General features: G+C 36.7%; 1 protein-coding gene across 1 annotated transcript in view; it reads right to left on the bottom strand.

Moving 5' to 3' along the window:
* Positions 1-1,351: 1,351 nt before the first annotated feature.
* LOC143255519 (uncharacterized) overlaps positions 1,352-18,599 on the bottom strand; it is a 135,459-nt gene continuing 118,211 nt past the window's right edge. Inside the window, exon 5 of the mRNA XM_076511308.1 lies at positions 1,352-1,493. Coding sequence (XP_076367423.1) covers positions 1,479-1,493 — 15 coding nt within the window. The 3' untranslated portion in view covers positions 1,352-1,478. The remainder of the gene's footprint in view (positions 1,494-18,599) is intronic.

The following is an 18,599-nucleotide window of genomic DNA, read 5'->3' as shown; positions in this document are numbered from 1 at the left end:
TGACTATATTCCACTGATCACTCCTCACGCAGTGCGCATGACCAGGTTTTATTTTGCTCAGCCATCTAGATTTCACTTCTCACAGGAAACGAAATCAATCAACATTTAGAGATTCCATCAGCAGCTAGAAAATAAATCTCGGTTATAGTACACCACGAAATGCTTCATTTAAAGTACATTTGTGGTTATCCTAGGATATCGAAATTCATCTATTCAACAATATGCGAAATTTCATATTCCTTCCGTGATAAATTACTCAATTACCACTGAACAATAAATTCTGGGGACCATCTAAATTACACACCACTAAAGTTAATGCAAGTCGACAGAGACAGTATTACTTTATCACTTTATCCAAAATACTGGATATAGTTGTTACACAGTAGTCTTAAACAGAAGACGAAGCAATGTTTTGTCGAAACATATAGCATGTCCCCAAAAAATAAATCACTTTACAGTGCTTATAATTCGTTCTTTATAAACTTATTATTAGACTTAAGAGCTTATTTGAATCGCAAACCCATTTTAAAAATCTTTATATCAACACTAGTTTTCTCAGGGCATTTTTATTCATGATAAATGTTAACAACAAAGTATTTATATGGTTTGCTTACCCTGAAAAATAGTTACCATGAGGTTATTAGAAAAAGAAATGACTCATGAGCCCCACCCCTGAAGTTAATTGTTTTTGTATTATGCAGACGGCGGTACAGTGGGGATGTATACCCCCTAAAGTAAAATCTTCTTGTGGTATGACTACATCGAGCAGTAGAAAAAAACAACAACACTTTTTAGAAGAACCTTTTAATAAAGCGATTAACCTTTGTGTATTGCAACTGTTGCTCGAGGGAGAAAACAAACATGGATTGGATCCCTGATTATATAGTTTAACGCAGACAATATCCTTACGATTGTACATTGCTACCGAATCCTTTACTAAACGTCTAAAACATCCAAACAACTACGCGCAATTCATCTGACTCTTGAAAGTTCAAAGTTTATTTTTTGTTAGAAACATTAAAGCAGAAATTTGGAGCCACCAACTTTCCAGTGCACGTGAAAATTCTATTTTTTAGTGCATAAAGTGTACACTAATGCAGGCGGCTGCAAGCAATACTCACATCAACAGTATGACATGTATGGCAAGAAAGAAAAACACATTCTAATGAAAAAAATTGCTTCTGAATATGTGCAAAAGCTCCAACAAATTTTATTTATTCATTTCTTACCTTCGTATCGACTTTCAAGAATACACTGCACGTTTGACTACGTTAAGAAGCCTGCCAAGAAGTTCTCCAGCCAAGGTCTTCATAGAGGAGATGCCAATCTGTTTCATACGAGCTTCCTTTTGGTTTTACTGTCTGTTGTCATGGTAACAGCATCAAGTGTATTTGTCCGAATAGGGAAAAAGAGTATGGATATTTTTTTCTTTTTCTGATAGCATTACGACTTTTCCATTCGTGCTTGACATCTATCCATTATTCATGTCTAGACTACAGAGTAAGTTAACGTTATTTTATAACATAGCAAGGAACACGTAATACTTGGATATGAAAACTGTATGTAAAGTCATATGTATATGAACCGGAGATGTATATAAACATAAAGATAAGTGTGTGTGTGTGTGTGTGTGTGTGTGTGTGTGTGTGTGTGTGTGTGTGTGAAGAAATGGCATCATCATTTTGGTTTAATTTCCCTTTCCTCTGTACAGATTAATGAATGTTCGCTTGAATTATCCTAATATATAAATATCTGCTCTTCTGAATGTTATTCAGTATACTTCAAGGATCTAGTAGACGAGGGCAATACCTCCCAAAGTGGGTGCCGTGAAGCTTTTTCTTGGGGGCTGCCAAAAATAAAAAGGGCCGAAAACAAAGATGCCGAAATAATTTTAATTATACATAAACAATAAGCCGATTAAACTTATGTTGAATTAGTTAAATGTTGCAATATTGTTTATCTTCCTTCCCTACCATCAACGATACTGTTTGTATACTCTTCCCGATACTTAGTGTAATATATAATTAATGTAATCCAAACTCTCTCTTTCAGTTTTTGATGTGTCAACAGAGAGTCGGCAGGTACCTCAACTGAGTGTTAAAAATAGTCGCTCATGTTATTACTTTTACTTTTAAAAAAGTTATAAAGAGTTGCCGTGGAAATTATCAGTCGGTTAGTCTTTCTTATGGAATAGAAATAAATTCTAGAGAATTCGATAAAAAAAAAACTTTGCAGAATAATTTTAATTTAGTGAAATGTGATACCATAAGACAGCCATCTCGGATTCATCAACTTGGAACCTTGCCTTAATAACCTGTTTTTGTTTTTCTATAATGTTACTCATCTGAATGATGGGGCCCGGCATGGCCAAGTGTGTTAAGACGTTCGACTCGTAATCCGAAGATCGCGGGTTCGAATCCCGGTCGCACCAAACATGCTCGCCCTTTCAGCCGTGGGGGCGTTATAATGTGACGGTCAATCCCACTATTCGTTCGTAAAAGAGTAGCCAAAGAGTTGGCGGTGGGTAGTGATGACTAGCTGCCTTCCCTCTAGTCTTACACTGCAAAATTAGGGACGGCTAGCGCAGATAGCTCTCGAGTAGCTTTGCGCGAAATTCAAAAAACAAACTGAATGATGAAAAGGGTGCGCAATCGGAGTACTCAATTTCGACAACCTTTTACTGGTTTGTTTTAAATTTCGCGAAAATTACACGAAGACTATGTGAGTATGCCGTACCTAATTTAGCAATGAAAGATTACAGGGAAGACAGCTCGTAATCCCCATTCACCGCCAATTCTTGATCTGCTCTTCTACCAACTAATAGTAGGAATGACCGTCACATTGTAACGCCCCATGGCTAAAAAGTGAGCATGTTTGGTGGGACGGGAATTCGAACCAGCAACCCTAAAACTGCAAGCCGAGCGCCCCCCCAACCACAAGCTTTTATAAGGTGTTACAAAAAAAATAACTAGGAAAGGTACATCATTAGGAATTTGGCAAAGATCTGATAATTGAATTACAGGATGATTGTACAGGAGAAAGCACATGGTTGTTATTAATGAAATCCAGTTACTAGCGGTGTGTGTGTGTGCCCTTCTTTTTCTTATATAAATTCAAGGTGATAATAGGACATAATTAGTAAAGTTTCAATCCTTGGATATTTCTAGCTGTAATAAATAAGACGAGGTATTACAGAATGACTCGCATCAATGGGTAAGTTGGATAAATGACTTTTAATTACTGTAAGTGGGAGTCAGTGCATATGGATTGCCAAGATATGGATCACAAGTTTAATACAAAATAAACGGATTTTGATGTGGTGGTGAAGTCACTCTATCCACTGAAGCTAGTGGTTGTTAGTGGTAAGTGTTTTACGGTGTATTTATAGACATACTGACGCTACAAGACAGGAGATTAACATTTCAATAAATCACTAGTGAGGCCTCCACATTCGATACATTTCATACGGTTTAGTCTCCTTAACTAAGAATGGATATTGCCTTGCTAAAAGGGGTTCAAAAAGGGACATCTGGGATGATTCTGGGGATGAAAGGGTTAACTTAGGAGGATAAGATCTCTTAAGTGATTTTATCTTGAGAAAAACAAGATGAAAGATTATCCGGTCGATCGATGGGATAAATGCTTCTGATTTATTTGTGTTGTATTCTGAAGACATCAGGATAAAAAGACGAAGAATTAAGATTTCAAAAAGACAAGTTATGTTCCAGTAGACAGTTTGACCTATAGAAAAGGATGACTGATTTACAGAATGAGTAGCCAGTGAGTAGAAGTGGGTTTACGAACTTTACAGGACTTTAAAAGGAAATTGAGGATTTCCTGCGAAACAAAGGATTTACATTTTAACTTTTCTCAAGAGTAGATACTTAAAAATAGCCTTGAAGGGTTAGATGATTTCTTGTTGTCTTTATTTTACCTCATTCTAATTAAGTCCTACCCGAGACCGTTGGCATGTCTATGTTTTGGAAAAGAAACTGTCTCCTTCACAAAAGTCAACAGTGGCTGTGACAAAACACTTACATAAGTTGTACATCTACTTTTATAATCTTGACGTTTCCAACTGTTTGAGGATCATCATATAAAATGAGAACTCTCTTCCGATGTCCCACCTAGCAACAAACATCTTGCATATTTACCATTACCATATTTCATTGTACATCAAAAAGGTAGTTGTCTCCTTAAGTACTGTTCAACACTGTTGCAGTATTTTCTAAGAAGCGAACATTCCATTCAAATCATTGTTGTTTAATGTTAAGACTGGGTATCTGAACTAAATAACTAAACCCTTTCGACATGTGGGGCAACCGTGTGTATTATAAGTGCGATATATTACTTTTCTAGGCTTTGTTACAATGATGCAGTTTTTCTTGCGTAGTTTCAAAATGTATACCAAAATATTCACAGCGCGACGCATACGTAGAAATACGCCATTGCACCATAAAGCCTAAAGTAACAAAAGATATAAAATTACAATGGTTCTTTACATTGCGTTATAATATATTAATATTGGTTTTATAAAACAACAATTCTGCCTTCTGCATAATCTATAGCCTATTTCCTAGGAAATACGAAAGTACCACATATGCTGTTCATTCAGTTTCCTTTTTCTTTCTGTCTCGAATCCTTTAGTCGATCTTTGCGTTGTCTTCTTTGAGTTTTTTCTTCTTTTATCTCGTATCTTTATAACTTCATCATAGCTTTCACTTTGCAATGTATTACTTTTTTCCCTCTACTTGTATAACAGATATATCAAAGCCTCTTATAGCTACTATCTTCATAGCGTGTTTTATCTTCGCTATAATTTATTACTTTTACAAACAGATTATCTAAATTCTTTTAAAGCTTTGCTCTTTCATTTAGCCCAACTAATAAACGGTAAGACAGTGTACAAAATGTACAATAAATAATTTCCTTAGTTGAACGAACAAAAAAACGCATATTAATGGATTTAATTTTGTTATTTTGAAGCAATTAATACAAAAATAAAACCAGTTTAAAAGTAAAAGAAATAAATAAAAAAATCACATTTCTTAAATAAAACATTTCTATACAGTATTCAGCCATGTAAAGTGTACATTTACAAGCGGTCCCCTTAGGAATATTTCCTTTTTAATAATCTTTTGGTTTTGATATTAAACACCGAATCTATTAACTGAATCTTAACTCGTATATTGTTCTTCCTACATCCGCCAGTGTCTTATTATACGAGCCCGAACAACCACGTACGCATATTTTGTGATCGGTAAAGCTCCGCCCCTTCTATCTCTCTATCTCTCAGTAGGCTTACCTGCCAAGCAAGCATGCGTTTCTCATTAATTAAGGACTTTCGCTTGAAGTGGAAACAAGTAATTTGACGTGTTGACAGAAAGAATTTAGAAGCGTAGTGCGAAACCCTTTCTGTTAAACAAAGCGCAGACTAATTGAATGGGTATCATGGAAAAACATTGCTGTAAGGTGTTTATGTCTACATGACACATTTAATCAAAATCAATTACATTTCCCAGGAGGTGTCGCTGCGTCAGAGAAAGTCAATCACTTACTTTCTCCCAAAGGGGGAAAGGGGGCCGCTTCCCTTACATATTAAGACTGAACACCTAGGCAAACAAAGAATGTCCGTTTATCACATCCTAATCACAAACAGCTGTAGACAAGAAGAATACGAGCTGGTTATTTGCTTATAAAGCGTGCACGTGCTTACTGTACTTTATGGTCAGTCCACTTCAATATTACGGATTTCTTGTGCTTTCTTCCCCGCTGGGTTTAGCTTGTAATGCTTTAGATAAACACTCTGAAGGAAGGGAGGATAACACTTGACAAGCACGGCGTGTTTCTATCAAAATTTCTCACAAGCACCAATAAACCCCGGGTAGGCCAGGGGAGTGGAGCCCGGAGTTAACCCTAAACTTGGACAACTAGTTGGTATGTATTATGATGAAGTTTGAGAAGTTTGCTGCATTCTTTTAACGATAATATTTAACCTCTGTATTTATGCATATACACACAGAAAGACAATAAAATACGGATGGGCAGATATACACAGATGAGAACAGATATATATCTAACCGAAGACATACAGCCAGCCAGACAAGGAAATTTATATATAAATGGCCAGACAGACTAGATACTTGGGTGAAGCAGCACATTATAATATAATAATTATTAAGCAAACAATACTTTATAGGCGTAATAGTGTGGTCTATTTATGGTTAAACATACTACATGTATACTACTACTAGAGGAAAGGCAGCTAGTCGTCACCACCCATCGCTAGCTCTTGGGCTACTCTTTTACCAACGAATAATAGGATTGACAATCACATTGTAACGCCCCTCGACTGAAAGAGCGAGCATGTCTGGTATGGCGGATATTCGAACCCTCGACCTTCAGATTACGAGTCGAACGCCCTAACCCACCTGGCCACGCCAGGCCTGATAGACAATAGATGGAGATCCAAACAGATAAATACTTCTCATTTTATTTATTTTTTTCGTATCATAAACAATTTTAGTAAGTGACTAAATTAATTTGTATACATACAAACATACAATGTTGTCGTCCCGCACTGCTTTTGTGCTATTATCAAACGTCATGTAACCATAGCAACTGGTGCAATATAAAATAAGCTTATAGAATTGGTTCGATCGATAAACGCGTACGGGGAAAAACAGTTTTTCATCTCATTTTAATAAACCAAGTACAAACAACAGAACAATATGTCACTACCGACGAACACGAAAAGAGCAAAACATTTTTATATAAAAAAAATGCTTTTTGCCTTCTGTCTTCTTAAGGATGAGAAAACGGGAAAAACAGAAAAATCAAACAAAAAACGAAAGACATAAACAAACTGTTAACTACACAACCGCACTGTGCGTGCGTGTTTTCTTATAGCAAAGCCACATGGGGCTATCAACCATGTCCACCAAGAAGAATCGAAACCCTGATTTTATGGTTGTAAATCTGAAGACTTACCGCTGTTCCAACAGGGACCACAGCCGCATTGAACAGCGAAAATACATTCATAAGCTATCACGTTGTTGCATATGAAATGTTGGATTTTTAAAGGATAATGTGAAAAAAGCATATCTTTTTGTTGATTTACTTATTTAATCAAAATAAGCTACTTTAGACTTGACACTTGTGTCAACGAGTTGTATGTTTATAAATACCAACTGGGCATCCTTTGATGCAATGAAGTTTCTAAAGGCACTTTCAATTGGCCTTTGATTTGCAAACGTTTATTTCCTTTACAAATATTTCCAAGTGTTTAAAAAGCAATAACCTGTAGGGGAAAGACCTGGTGAATATGGTGGATTAGGTAAAATTTCATACTCAAGTTCGTTTAGTTTTTGAACAGTAACTCGTGAGGCATGGGGTCTAGCATTGTCACGAACAAGAATGGGTCCAATGGAATTGACTATTATTGGATGTTTCCGTGACAACTTTTGGTTTGTTTTGTTTTGAATTTCGCGAAAAGCTACTCGAGGGCTATCTGCGCTAGCTGTCCCTAATTTAGCAGTGTAAGGCTAGAGGAAAGGCAGCTAGTCGTCACCACCCACCGCCAACTCTTGGGCTACTCTTTTACCAACGAGTAGTAGGATTTACCGTCACTTTATAACTCCCCCACGGCTGAAAGGGCGAGCATGTTTGGCATAAAGGGAAGACAACTTTTGATGCATAATTTTAAGTTCCCAACAATATTTATCCGCTGTTATTATTTCCCTGGGTTTACGAATGAATACTGGATGACATCTGCTAGCGACCGCCAAACACTGATCATAAACTTCTTATGACGAAGAGCTAGCTAGCTGGCTTTGGTTCTTATTCACAGTAAAGCAGTGCCATAAAGACTTCATTTTTCATCACAGATGACAATTCTAGGAGAAACGAGTTGAAATTGGTTCCAACTCATTTTGTTTGATGGTTTTCAGTCAATTCGTGAGGTACACACCCATTTATCTAGCTTTTTCACCTTACCAATTGATTCAAGACGTCGGGAAACTATATATTAATAAACATTAAGTCTGTCGGCAAGTTCTCTCATGGTTTGGCGAGTATCTGATTCAACTAAGGCCTTCGATTCTTCCTTATTAATGGCTGTATCTCCTAAACCAACGCTGTGCTATGCGATCATTAGCTGTGCCAACACCAAATGCATGATTGATATTAAGAGATGCTGTCGTCGCATTGTGACCAAGCTTGAGTTTGTACAATAAAATTACACGAATACAATTTTTTTCAATGGTGACAAGAATCAGTATAAATATGATTTAGATTATGAAATAAGAAAAATAACGTGAGCTTCAAATGAACCAAACAATATACTATGTTATTCTGACAAATCTAAGACAATACTTCTCTTTCAGCCACTAAAAATCGAGTTTCAAATTTGCACATGAAAATCTGACATTTCATATGCAATAGCCTGATATAAAAGGAAATCGATAAGGAGCAATCTGTACAATTCGGCCGTAAGTCGACACAGTTTATTTAACCCACTAATTACCTATTTACTTTTTATGCGGTTCATTACCCGTTCTTAATCACATATTACAAATTATACAACTTCATCTTTTTGCCGCTTATTGTGCAGAGCAATGAACTGGTTAAAAAACAACAACAACAGAGCAATTGTAACACTAATCTTGTTCGTATTTGTTAACTGGTGAAATTAGGGGCCATTTTGATATTCTAAGGTTGTATGGTTTTTAGATATGCAGAAAGCTACACTATGGAGATCCGTATTCTACTTACAAGGGGTATCGAAACCCAATCTTTAAGTTATAAGCCCTCAGACTTACTCCTGAGACCCCGAGGTTTGACATTAGTACAAATAAAGTAAAACCCGCAGAATGCTGGGTATTATTGTCCCTAATTTTGAGCGAATGATCAGAATAAAGTCAAAACCACTACCCACTCACCTCCCCGTTACATAAACTTTTCCGTCTCTAGGTATCAAGAGAAAAAAAAAGTGACATCCACTTTTATAACACACTCACGATGAAAACACAAAGCATTTAAATAAGTCCCCGACACATCGATCCTTTGCCTTGCACGCTAACCATAAAGTTACTCCACTACTGAATCGAATACAATAATTATATTCAATACATTAAACAAGCCAGTACTTGGGCAAAAATAAAATTAATAGCAGACATCAACGGTATTCCTGCACAATAATTAAAAGATAAACATGGTTCATATAATATTTCATGTACTTGTGGTCTACTGGACAGACAAGTAGGAACTTCAAATTTACAGTAAAATAACATAAAAATGCTGTGGGCTAATTAAAACAATGGAAGAATCGGTTTTGGCAGAACATGTAGCAAAGTCTACACGTGTTATTGACTGGGATAATATAAAAAATACCTAAACAGGTAATAGAAGAGATGAACCAAATTTCAAAGAATCCTTAGAAAGTGTTAAAAACAAAATGAATATAGATTTAGGCCCAGGTGCCATGGAAGTAAACTTTTGGAGATCGTTGTTGTAATGGACATCACTGTAAAAACATATTAATTATACACGTACACAAGTTTATAGGAAACTTGATGTGTATTTCGTGACTTATTCTCCCGAAGATTGTGAAATTATTTCCGTACAAGCACGAAGAGTTTTAAAAGTTTTTTTTCTACTTATATGTTTTAAATTTTACAAATAAATTATTGTGCAAGTAAAACAAAAAGTTGATCTATCATTTCATTAATTTTATTTAAAATAATTATATTACAATGGCAAGAGGTTGTATACAACTCGTTTGGGAGAATTTAATTTGTAGTTTTTAATCTTTAATAGCCAAGTGGTTAGGACGCTCGACTCGTAATGCGATGGTCGCGAGTTCGAATCCCCGTCACACCAAATATGTTCGCCCTTTCGGGCTGTGGTGGAGTTATAGTGTTACATCAAAAATTCGTTGGTAAAAGAGTAGCTCAAGGGTTGGTGGTGGGTGGTGATGACCCTCTAGTCTTACACTGCCAAATTAGAAACGGTTAATGCATATAGCCCTCGCGTAGCTTTGCGCGAAAATCAAAACAAAGTTTCTTGCATGTTCTCGTTTAATCTCAGCCACCTACAGTGCGCGTGCCTAGAAATGATCAGAAACTGTGCTTCGAAATAAAGCTTCCACCTCAAAAGACGAGGCATCCCAGATTAACCAATTAAAAGAAGCCAAGTCAGCTGAGTGTAAAGATCTGTTCATATTTTATCAGGCTTTAGAAGGTATGAAAGGAAGGTAGATCTTTAATCGTATTTGAGAACAATAAATGTCCATGAAATGTTTTTAAACAACGTAATAAGCTAGGTCACTTCACCCCCCTTTTTGTTTTGTTAATCTCTTATTATTATTATTATTCTTTTTTTCATGCTAAAAAACAAAATCAACGTTAATGATTTACATCTGTAACGGGGCCAGCTTTGAAGTGTAACAGTTTTGTGCCATGTTTCATGTTTTTTTAAGTGTAACAACCACTCTACATGAAGCCATTAAGAGCATTAGTGAAAGAGAGTAGATAAAGTTCGGCTTGCATAGCGAAACGCCACCCGATTATAACTAAATTATACATTACGTGAAAAAATGTGAAAGACAAACTACAATTAAAAGAACGGGAACTACTGTCTGTAAATTAAAATATAAAGCTTCAATTCTATGGTTCGAGCTAGAACCGAGCGAGGACCGGTAGCTGCCGTGTTAGTAGGTCCAATGTTCGATCTGCGCTTTGAGCTGCTAAAACACAATAACTGTATCACAACCAATGTCGTGCTAGCGGCATGTTCTAGAAAACTGGTTGCTCTCTCTCTGGTCAGCTGTTTGAAATTAGACAGCGATCAGCCTACGTATTGCGTAATGTGAGATTCAATGGAGTAAAAACATAAAATCAGACATTTGGATGGTCCAGAATGGTTCACGTCTCTCTAATGAATCCTCGGCCATCTTAGAGAGGTAAATGTTTATCTTTCTTCGCTGCTAGGATGATCAATCAACTACTGAACTATTAACACAGTTTGATTCTGTTTCACTCATCATAATTGCAGACTACTTAAGATACAAATTGGCCATTTCAAGAAATATTTAGATACGTACTAGATACACCTTAGTGGAATTTTCAAGTTTTTAGGTACATTTGGCTTAATAGACGTACTTCGATCAGCCGGCTGTCCGCCAATCAGTCAGTTTAAATAAACTTCACATACTGACTGATAAACATCAAAACAAACAAGGCAATCTCAGACCAAACCTACCTACTAATACTTCCCAAAACTAAATCTACCAGTACTAGTTCCCCCCAGAACTGAACCTACCAGTACTAGTGGTAGTACCAGTAGTAGTACTCCACTCCACTCGAACTTACCACTACTAATACTTCCTCCCATATCGAGTCTACCAGTACCAGTACCCCACAGAACTGAAGCTACCAGTAGTAGTACTCCACTCCACTCGAACTTACCACTACTAATACTTCCTCCCATATCGAGTCTACCAGTACTAGTACCCCACAGAACTGAAGCTACCAGTATTGCACTCCTTCCCCTGGCCAAAATCTTCCAGTACTACCGCTTCTCCAACATTGTTCTCACTATGTTTGAAAGAACTATTTTTACGCTCGATGTCCTTCGAAGTATTTTTTCCTTCACGCGACAAATTTATTACATTATGTAGCCTTAGTGTGACTCCTTATCCTGGAGGAAGCTACATACATTAGTGAATCCAACCAGTTGTATGGTGATGTCATTGTTTCTATAATTTGTCCTACTACAATCAAGAAACAAAGACGTCGCAACAGTTAATACAATTTGAAAAATATAGGCCAAAACCTCGCAGGATTTAGGTTAGCCCTTAAAAGCTTTAGGAAAGACACCTGTTAGAATCTGACTTAAGAGTTAACAAAAACTTCCAGTATTTTGTGAATATGGAGATTCTATTATTTTATTGCAACGAAAGTTTCCACAACGTATATATATATATAATTTATATAGAATTACACAGTATTTTTTTATTCTCTATTGAAATTTATGGATATTTTATGTACTGTCATTTTCAACATAGTTCCTAACAAGCGATTCACCTGACTGGTCAGGCAATCTTCTCATTGTTTGTTTGTTTTGAATTTCGCGCAAAACAACACGAGGGCTACAGCGCTAGTTGTCCCCAATTTAGCAATGTCAAACTAGCGGGAACACAGCTAGTCATCAACAACCAACACCAACTCTTGGGCTACTTTCTCGCTAACAAATAGTGGAATTGACTGTCAAGTTATAAAGCCCCCACGGCTGAAAGGGATAGCATGCTTGATGTGGCGTGGATTCGAACCCACAACCGTCAGATTACGAGTTGAACGTCCACACCACCTGGCCATGCCGAGCCAAAAATGTCTTTGTTTAATTGTGTTTGGGAATCATTGTGAGTCTAATAAAAAACAGGTTTCAATTTTCAACAAAAAATAACAACTATTGAAATGGTTAATTTTGTTTCACATGTCAAAACGTAATTTGTCTTGAGAAACGTTGCTCGCTCTCTCGTCTTCTGTTTAATCACGGTAACATCACCACCACCACTCCCAGAGTTACTTCAAGTAAGTAAGTACATTAGTTTTAACTGGAACATTGTTATGTCAATCGTAGAAAAGTCGTTTATTTTTATTTCTTTTTTTGGGGGGTGGGGGAAAGAGCAAGATAATCAACAGAGCACCCACGCTGTACATGAGAGTAATATGGATGACCTTTTTATACTCGAGCCACCGAGGTCAGTCATTGTCCAGAAAAATGCAAATCGTAACGAACAATATGAGGAAAAGTACATATGGTACCAGATGAAGATCCTGGTTTAGCAGTGGATGTGTTGCACAAGTAAACCCAACATTTATTTGCACAAAAAGCACAGATTAAAGTATAATATATATAGTCCAATTGCCGAATCAATCAAATCTATAACTCTACATAAGTATTTCAACATTATTATTTATTACATGTTTTCCTTCTATTCCAGTGGAATAACCAGGAATAAATTTTAAGAAAGAATAATTGGTGATAAAATTACTTGGTGATTTGTGTTTTAAAGTTCTACCAGTTTTCATACGATTTATCTTATAAATAAATAAGGACTATGCAGGCATTGATAAACGGATAAAAACAATGACGTATGTTCTGTCTGAGAAAAGTTTTTATTTTATATTATCAGTAACACGAAAAAGTTAAAATAGAGTAATGTGAGCGCATACATGGAAAGTGATATTTGTCTAACAATCAAATAGCCTATACCAATTGTTATTATATAGTCCGCTACCGGTGGGGATACAATTACACATACTGAATGTCACTCAATGTCAAAAAATGTAATAAAATTTGGCGAAAAATCGCTCTATTTTTTTTTGCAAAATAAAAATACTCTAAAAGCAATCAATTAAAAAACTACAGTATTAATACTATAATACTGTAATTAATAGTATTTTTTCTTAACATTATTTTTTTATGATTTATGTTATTAAAAACAATGTGTCAAAAACAGTCAAGGACCCACAAGCAAGAAGATGAATAAATAATATTGAAAATAATTTTTACAAAAACTATATGGGATCAGCATGGATCCTTCCGATAATTTTTAGGCTTAAGATAGGATGACAAACAGTGTATGTTTTTCTTACAGCAAAGTCACTTCAGACTATCTGCTGTGTCCACCGAAGGGAATCGAACTCCTGATTTTAGTGTTGTAAATCCATAGGCTTATGACAGAAAAGAGGACAGGATAACAAATAGAAGTATATTTATTCCACAGCAAAGCAAAGTGTTATCTCTTCTAATTACACTCTTACATACACCCCTACAAACACGCAAGTTTGAAAACTTTAACGAACTACAAGGGGTGTCCGTACTTTCGTAGCGCGACCTATAAAGAGAGAGACACTTATTCAACAATGATTTATTTTTCAACATAATCTCCTCCATAGCCTATACATTTGCACCTTTTGTGCTCTAATCCCTTTATGCCAATCCAAAAGAACTTTGTTTTCTTGGTTCTCAAGCCATAACTGGACGATATGTTCAAGATCATCTCTCCGAAATATTTGAACTTTCAGAAAGATATTAAAATTATAGAAGAGAAAAAGCTACTTGGAGATGAATCCGCCAGTATCATAGATAGTGTTCAAAACAACATTTGATTGGCGAGTTAGGTTATTGTCGTAAGGGAAGATCAAACCGTCTTTATGAGCAATCCTCTTCTCGATTTTTTTCTCTGTGATTTCTTAATGCAAATTGTTGATCGAGGTTGTATAGTAATCTCCTGTAATGTGATAACCCCTTTCCAAATAATCAATTAGTAAAACGCCCTCGGCATCCCAAAAAACTTGATATCATGACCCTCCCAGTAAAGGTTTGTGACTTGAACTTCTTTGGGATGGGTGAAACTTGGGCGTGTCCACTGCACATTTTGCATTTTTGTCACGTTTCATGCATAGTTAGAAATCCACTTGAAGTAACATTAGCTTTCAACAGACGATATCTGTTTATGCTCTGGCGACAGCATTTTTGTAACCCATTTGACACTAACCCTATTTATGCCCAAATTGTCGCTGAAAATGTTTTAACAGTACTTTTAGCGATTCTACTTTTTTTCTGTTAACTTCCTAATGGTAATCCTTCTATCGTATATAATCAATAATCAAATCAATAACATTTATCTACAAGTTTTGTTTAGCTGGATATCCGGCTTGACCTTGGCTCATCTTGGCATGATTGTCTACCACGTTTAAACTCAACACACCACTTTTTCATTATTAAATATGTTGCAACGCCCTCTCCCAATGTTGCTGCCATGTCCTGATGGTTTTATTTTGTGTCATCATCTTTCTAACGATCTTATTCATGACGTTTAACACCTGCTCATTTCTTTTCTTCAACCCCCTAGTGGCACAATGAAATATTTGCATACTCGCACTGCTAAAAACGGGGTTTCGATACCACTGGTGGGCATAACACAGATAGCCCATTGTGTAGTTTTGTGCTTAATTCCAAACAAACAAACTTTCCTTCAAAATTCCAACACAGAGAAAATAACCTCATTAAATTAGATGTCACACGTTGTTTACTCCTAAAAAATCAAACTCAATATTTATTTTAAAAAATCATATATTCCAGTTTATTTTGTTTTTAGGTCGAACCATGATCTTTTCGGGCAACCCTCGTATAACTGCTTTTTAAAAAAAAGACGGACAATTCAGCAGCTGCATTCCATTAAAGTTCTGAGACCTGCAATGCCTAAAGTTCCACTGAGACCATTTTTACACATTATTTAATAAGATATTTATGTAACACTTACTACAGAGAAAACTCCAACCGCCCACGAGAAAAACTGCAAGTGACCGTTTTTTATTTCCGTGCGAGATAACCAGAAATGAGTGGCAACGTCAAAGACCTGGTTTATCTTGGTCAAAGTTCAACTGTTTCAGTTAACTAACATCTAGAGATGTTTCAAAAACTGAATAAGTTTGGAAAAAAAAAGTCAGACTGGAACAGGTTTGATGTCTATGACAGAGATACAAACAGATAATCCAGGTGTATGACACTCATCCACGTTTTAAAGCACGAGAATGGCGATTACACCGTGCAAGTAAATTAATAATTTCTAGCAGTTTGAAGCCCAACCATATCACGCCACCAAACGTGAAGCTGCGTAGATTGTAAGTAACCATTGGTTCTTCCCCAAACCAAGTGGACCACGCGTTTTCTAAGTGTAATACTGAGTAATGATTACAACATGACGTATAATTCAAACTGTCGTGCTTCCTGTCACCTCTTCGTCTGCCAACTGGCGTTCTTTTTCTGTCATCGTGACGTATACGTGGCCAACGGTTTTACATAACAACCACACAATTAAATGAGAATTTAACACCATTAATTTTACGTACTTGAACGGAGCTACACAGTACTATTTGTATACTGAAATGTCTAATTATCTGCTTTGGGGAGAAGATTGAAATTGAGACAAAAGAGGCCTTATGGAATGAATGGAATGTTACAACATACCCACCTTTTAAAAGTGTCCTATTTTTGATAGCTTTTCTTTTACTGTATAAACCAAAAGATTTTCAGAACCACCACCCCACATTCTGCCTGCAGAACCAAACACAGTGATTGGTTTGGTTTGTTTTGAACTTCGCGTAAAGCTACACGAGGGCTATCTGCGCTAGCCGTCCCTAATTTAGTAGTGTAAGACTAAAGAGAAGGCAGTTAGTCATTACCACCCACCGCCAACCCTTGGGCTACTTTTTACCAACGAATAGTGGGATTGATCGTCACATTATAACGCTTTCATGGCTGAAAGTTCGTGCATGATTGGTGTGACGTGGATTCGAGCCGGCAACCCTCGGATTACAAGTTGAGTACCTTAATCACCTGGCCATACTGGGCCCAAACCAAACCCGATGAATCTAGATAATGCTGTGCATCTTAATACCATTCTGTGTTATCTACGACCCCTTGACGCATTCCTGCGGTTTCCAAGGGTACGTTGCCCGACCTTTGGCACCCTTAATGCAAAGATTCAAGAGTTTCGTATGTTCAGAACTGATTGATATAAAGCCAAAACCAATGAACGATGAATAGGTAGAATCACAAGAGTCACGATTTGTGCAGTGTACTTACTGTATCTATGGTTTTGAAGTCACAGAATCATGAGTCCGTAATACCACCTCACCAAGTTAGGATATCGAATTATTATTGTTATACAAAACATTTCTTCTGCATCGTACCAAATACTTTATCAAAGTTTTTACCCAGAATATTTTAATGTATTACCTCTGACTTTTAATTCCCCCTTTAAAACGTCGTAAAAGAAAGATTAACACGAGAAACCACGTAGTTCTAGACTTTGGTGTTTTCATTGTTTACACACACACCGGCAAATACAAATTACAGGAAATCCAACATAGTTATTCACTCACAATATTGCCCTGTCTGTTTACACAAACGGCTTAATCGTGTGAATAAACATGTACCGAAATTTACGAATGCTCACTACAGCTCTCAGGACTCCCACAGTGAGATTTAATAATCATTGCCAAAAAATTCGGTTTTCTTGCAAAGGTGCCATCTTGTGAGAGAAAAACTAATCGAAGCACGTGAAGTTACTTTAAACATTTCATTGCTAAGCGCCAACAAAGTTTGGCGTCACACTCTTACACACTTCAACAAAAGCATTATCTTTTCAGTTTGCTGTTTGCAGGGCATAGTATGTGTCGACCTACATATGACTCGAAAATATATTTGAAAACGTTTTATTTTTGTTTCGCTAACGATGTACTATTCTCCCACCTAGAATTTCACTGACAGAGGTTTGTGGTGATGTTTTTGGTTCAAGAAAAATAGACTAAATATTAAATAAAAAATGCAAGTTCAGATTACTTTCCCAAAGGCATCGACAAATACAAATTTGCTCTTCTTAGAGAGGGTACGTAGTTTTCAACCGAGTATTTCTTCTTTAATGAGATTACTTTGCAACATGTTGAAAGATCTTTATAAGGCCAAGTTTGTTTGTTTTGTTTTGAATTTCGCGCAAAGTTACACAAGGGCTATCTCCTCTAGCCGTCCCTAATTCAGCAGTGTTGGACTAGAAGGAAGACAGCTAGTCATTACCACCCACCGCCTACTATGGGGCTACTCTTTTACCAACGAATAATTGGATTAAATGTCAGATTATAACGCTCCCACGACTGAAAGGGCGAGCTTGTTCGGTGTGACGTGGGCTACGTTGTTACCAGAGTTCAAAAACTGTTCAGAAGGATGGAAACCGTCCCATTCTGTTGCTGTTTTCGCTTCTCATAAAGTGCAGGAAACATTTCCCCCCCGGGGCCGGCATGGCCAAGCGCGTTAAGGCGTGCGATTCGTAATCCGAGGGTCGCGGGTTCGCATCCCCGTCGCGCCAAACATGCTCGTCCTTTCAGCCGTGGGGGCGTTATAATGTGACGGTCAGTCCCACTATTCGTTGGTAAAAGAGTAGCCCAAGAGTTGGCGGTGGGTGGTGATGACTAGCTGCCTTCCTTCTAGTCTTACACTGCAAAATTAGGGACGGCTAGCACAGATAGCCCTCGTGTAGCTTTGTGCGAAATTCAAAAACAAATAAACAAAACATTTCCCCCCAATTGAAACTATGTCCTTATTTACTACGCATGCACTTTGTTCAAACAGGCCGTGGTTACATTTTCTACACATATAAACATACAAATTACAGTCATCAGTAAGTATTGCATTGCTAGAACTATAAAAGTGAGTTATTTCGTAACGATGAAATGCATAAAACTCGTTTTAATTATAAGTTAACCTTAACATACACTAACATACGATAAGCTAACCCAAACTTGAAATAATACACGATAAGCTAACTTAAGCATGAATTAATATAAGCTAACCTAAACATGAAATAATACACGATAAGCTAACTTAAGCATGAACTAATATAAGTTAACCTAAACATGAAATAATACACGATAAGCTAACTTAAGCATGAATTAATATAAGCTAACCTAAACATGAAATAATACACGATAAGCTAACTTAAGCATGAACTAATATAAGTTAACCTAAACATG

Source organism: Tachypleus tridentatus, chromosome 7 (assembly GCF_004210375.1).
Source record: "Tachypleus tridentatus isolate NWPU-2018 chromosome 7, ASM421037v1, whole genome shotgun sequence".
Taxonomy (NCBI): domain Eukaryota; kingdom Metazoa; phylum Arthropoda; class Merostomata; order Xiphosura; family Limulidae; genus Tachypleus; species Tachypleus tridentatus.
Note: the sequence above shows the minus strand (reverse complement) of the source record. Positions and strands in the feature narration are given on the sequence as shown.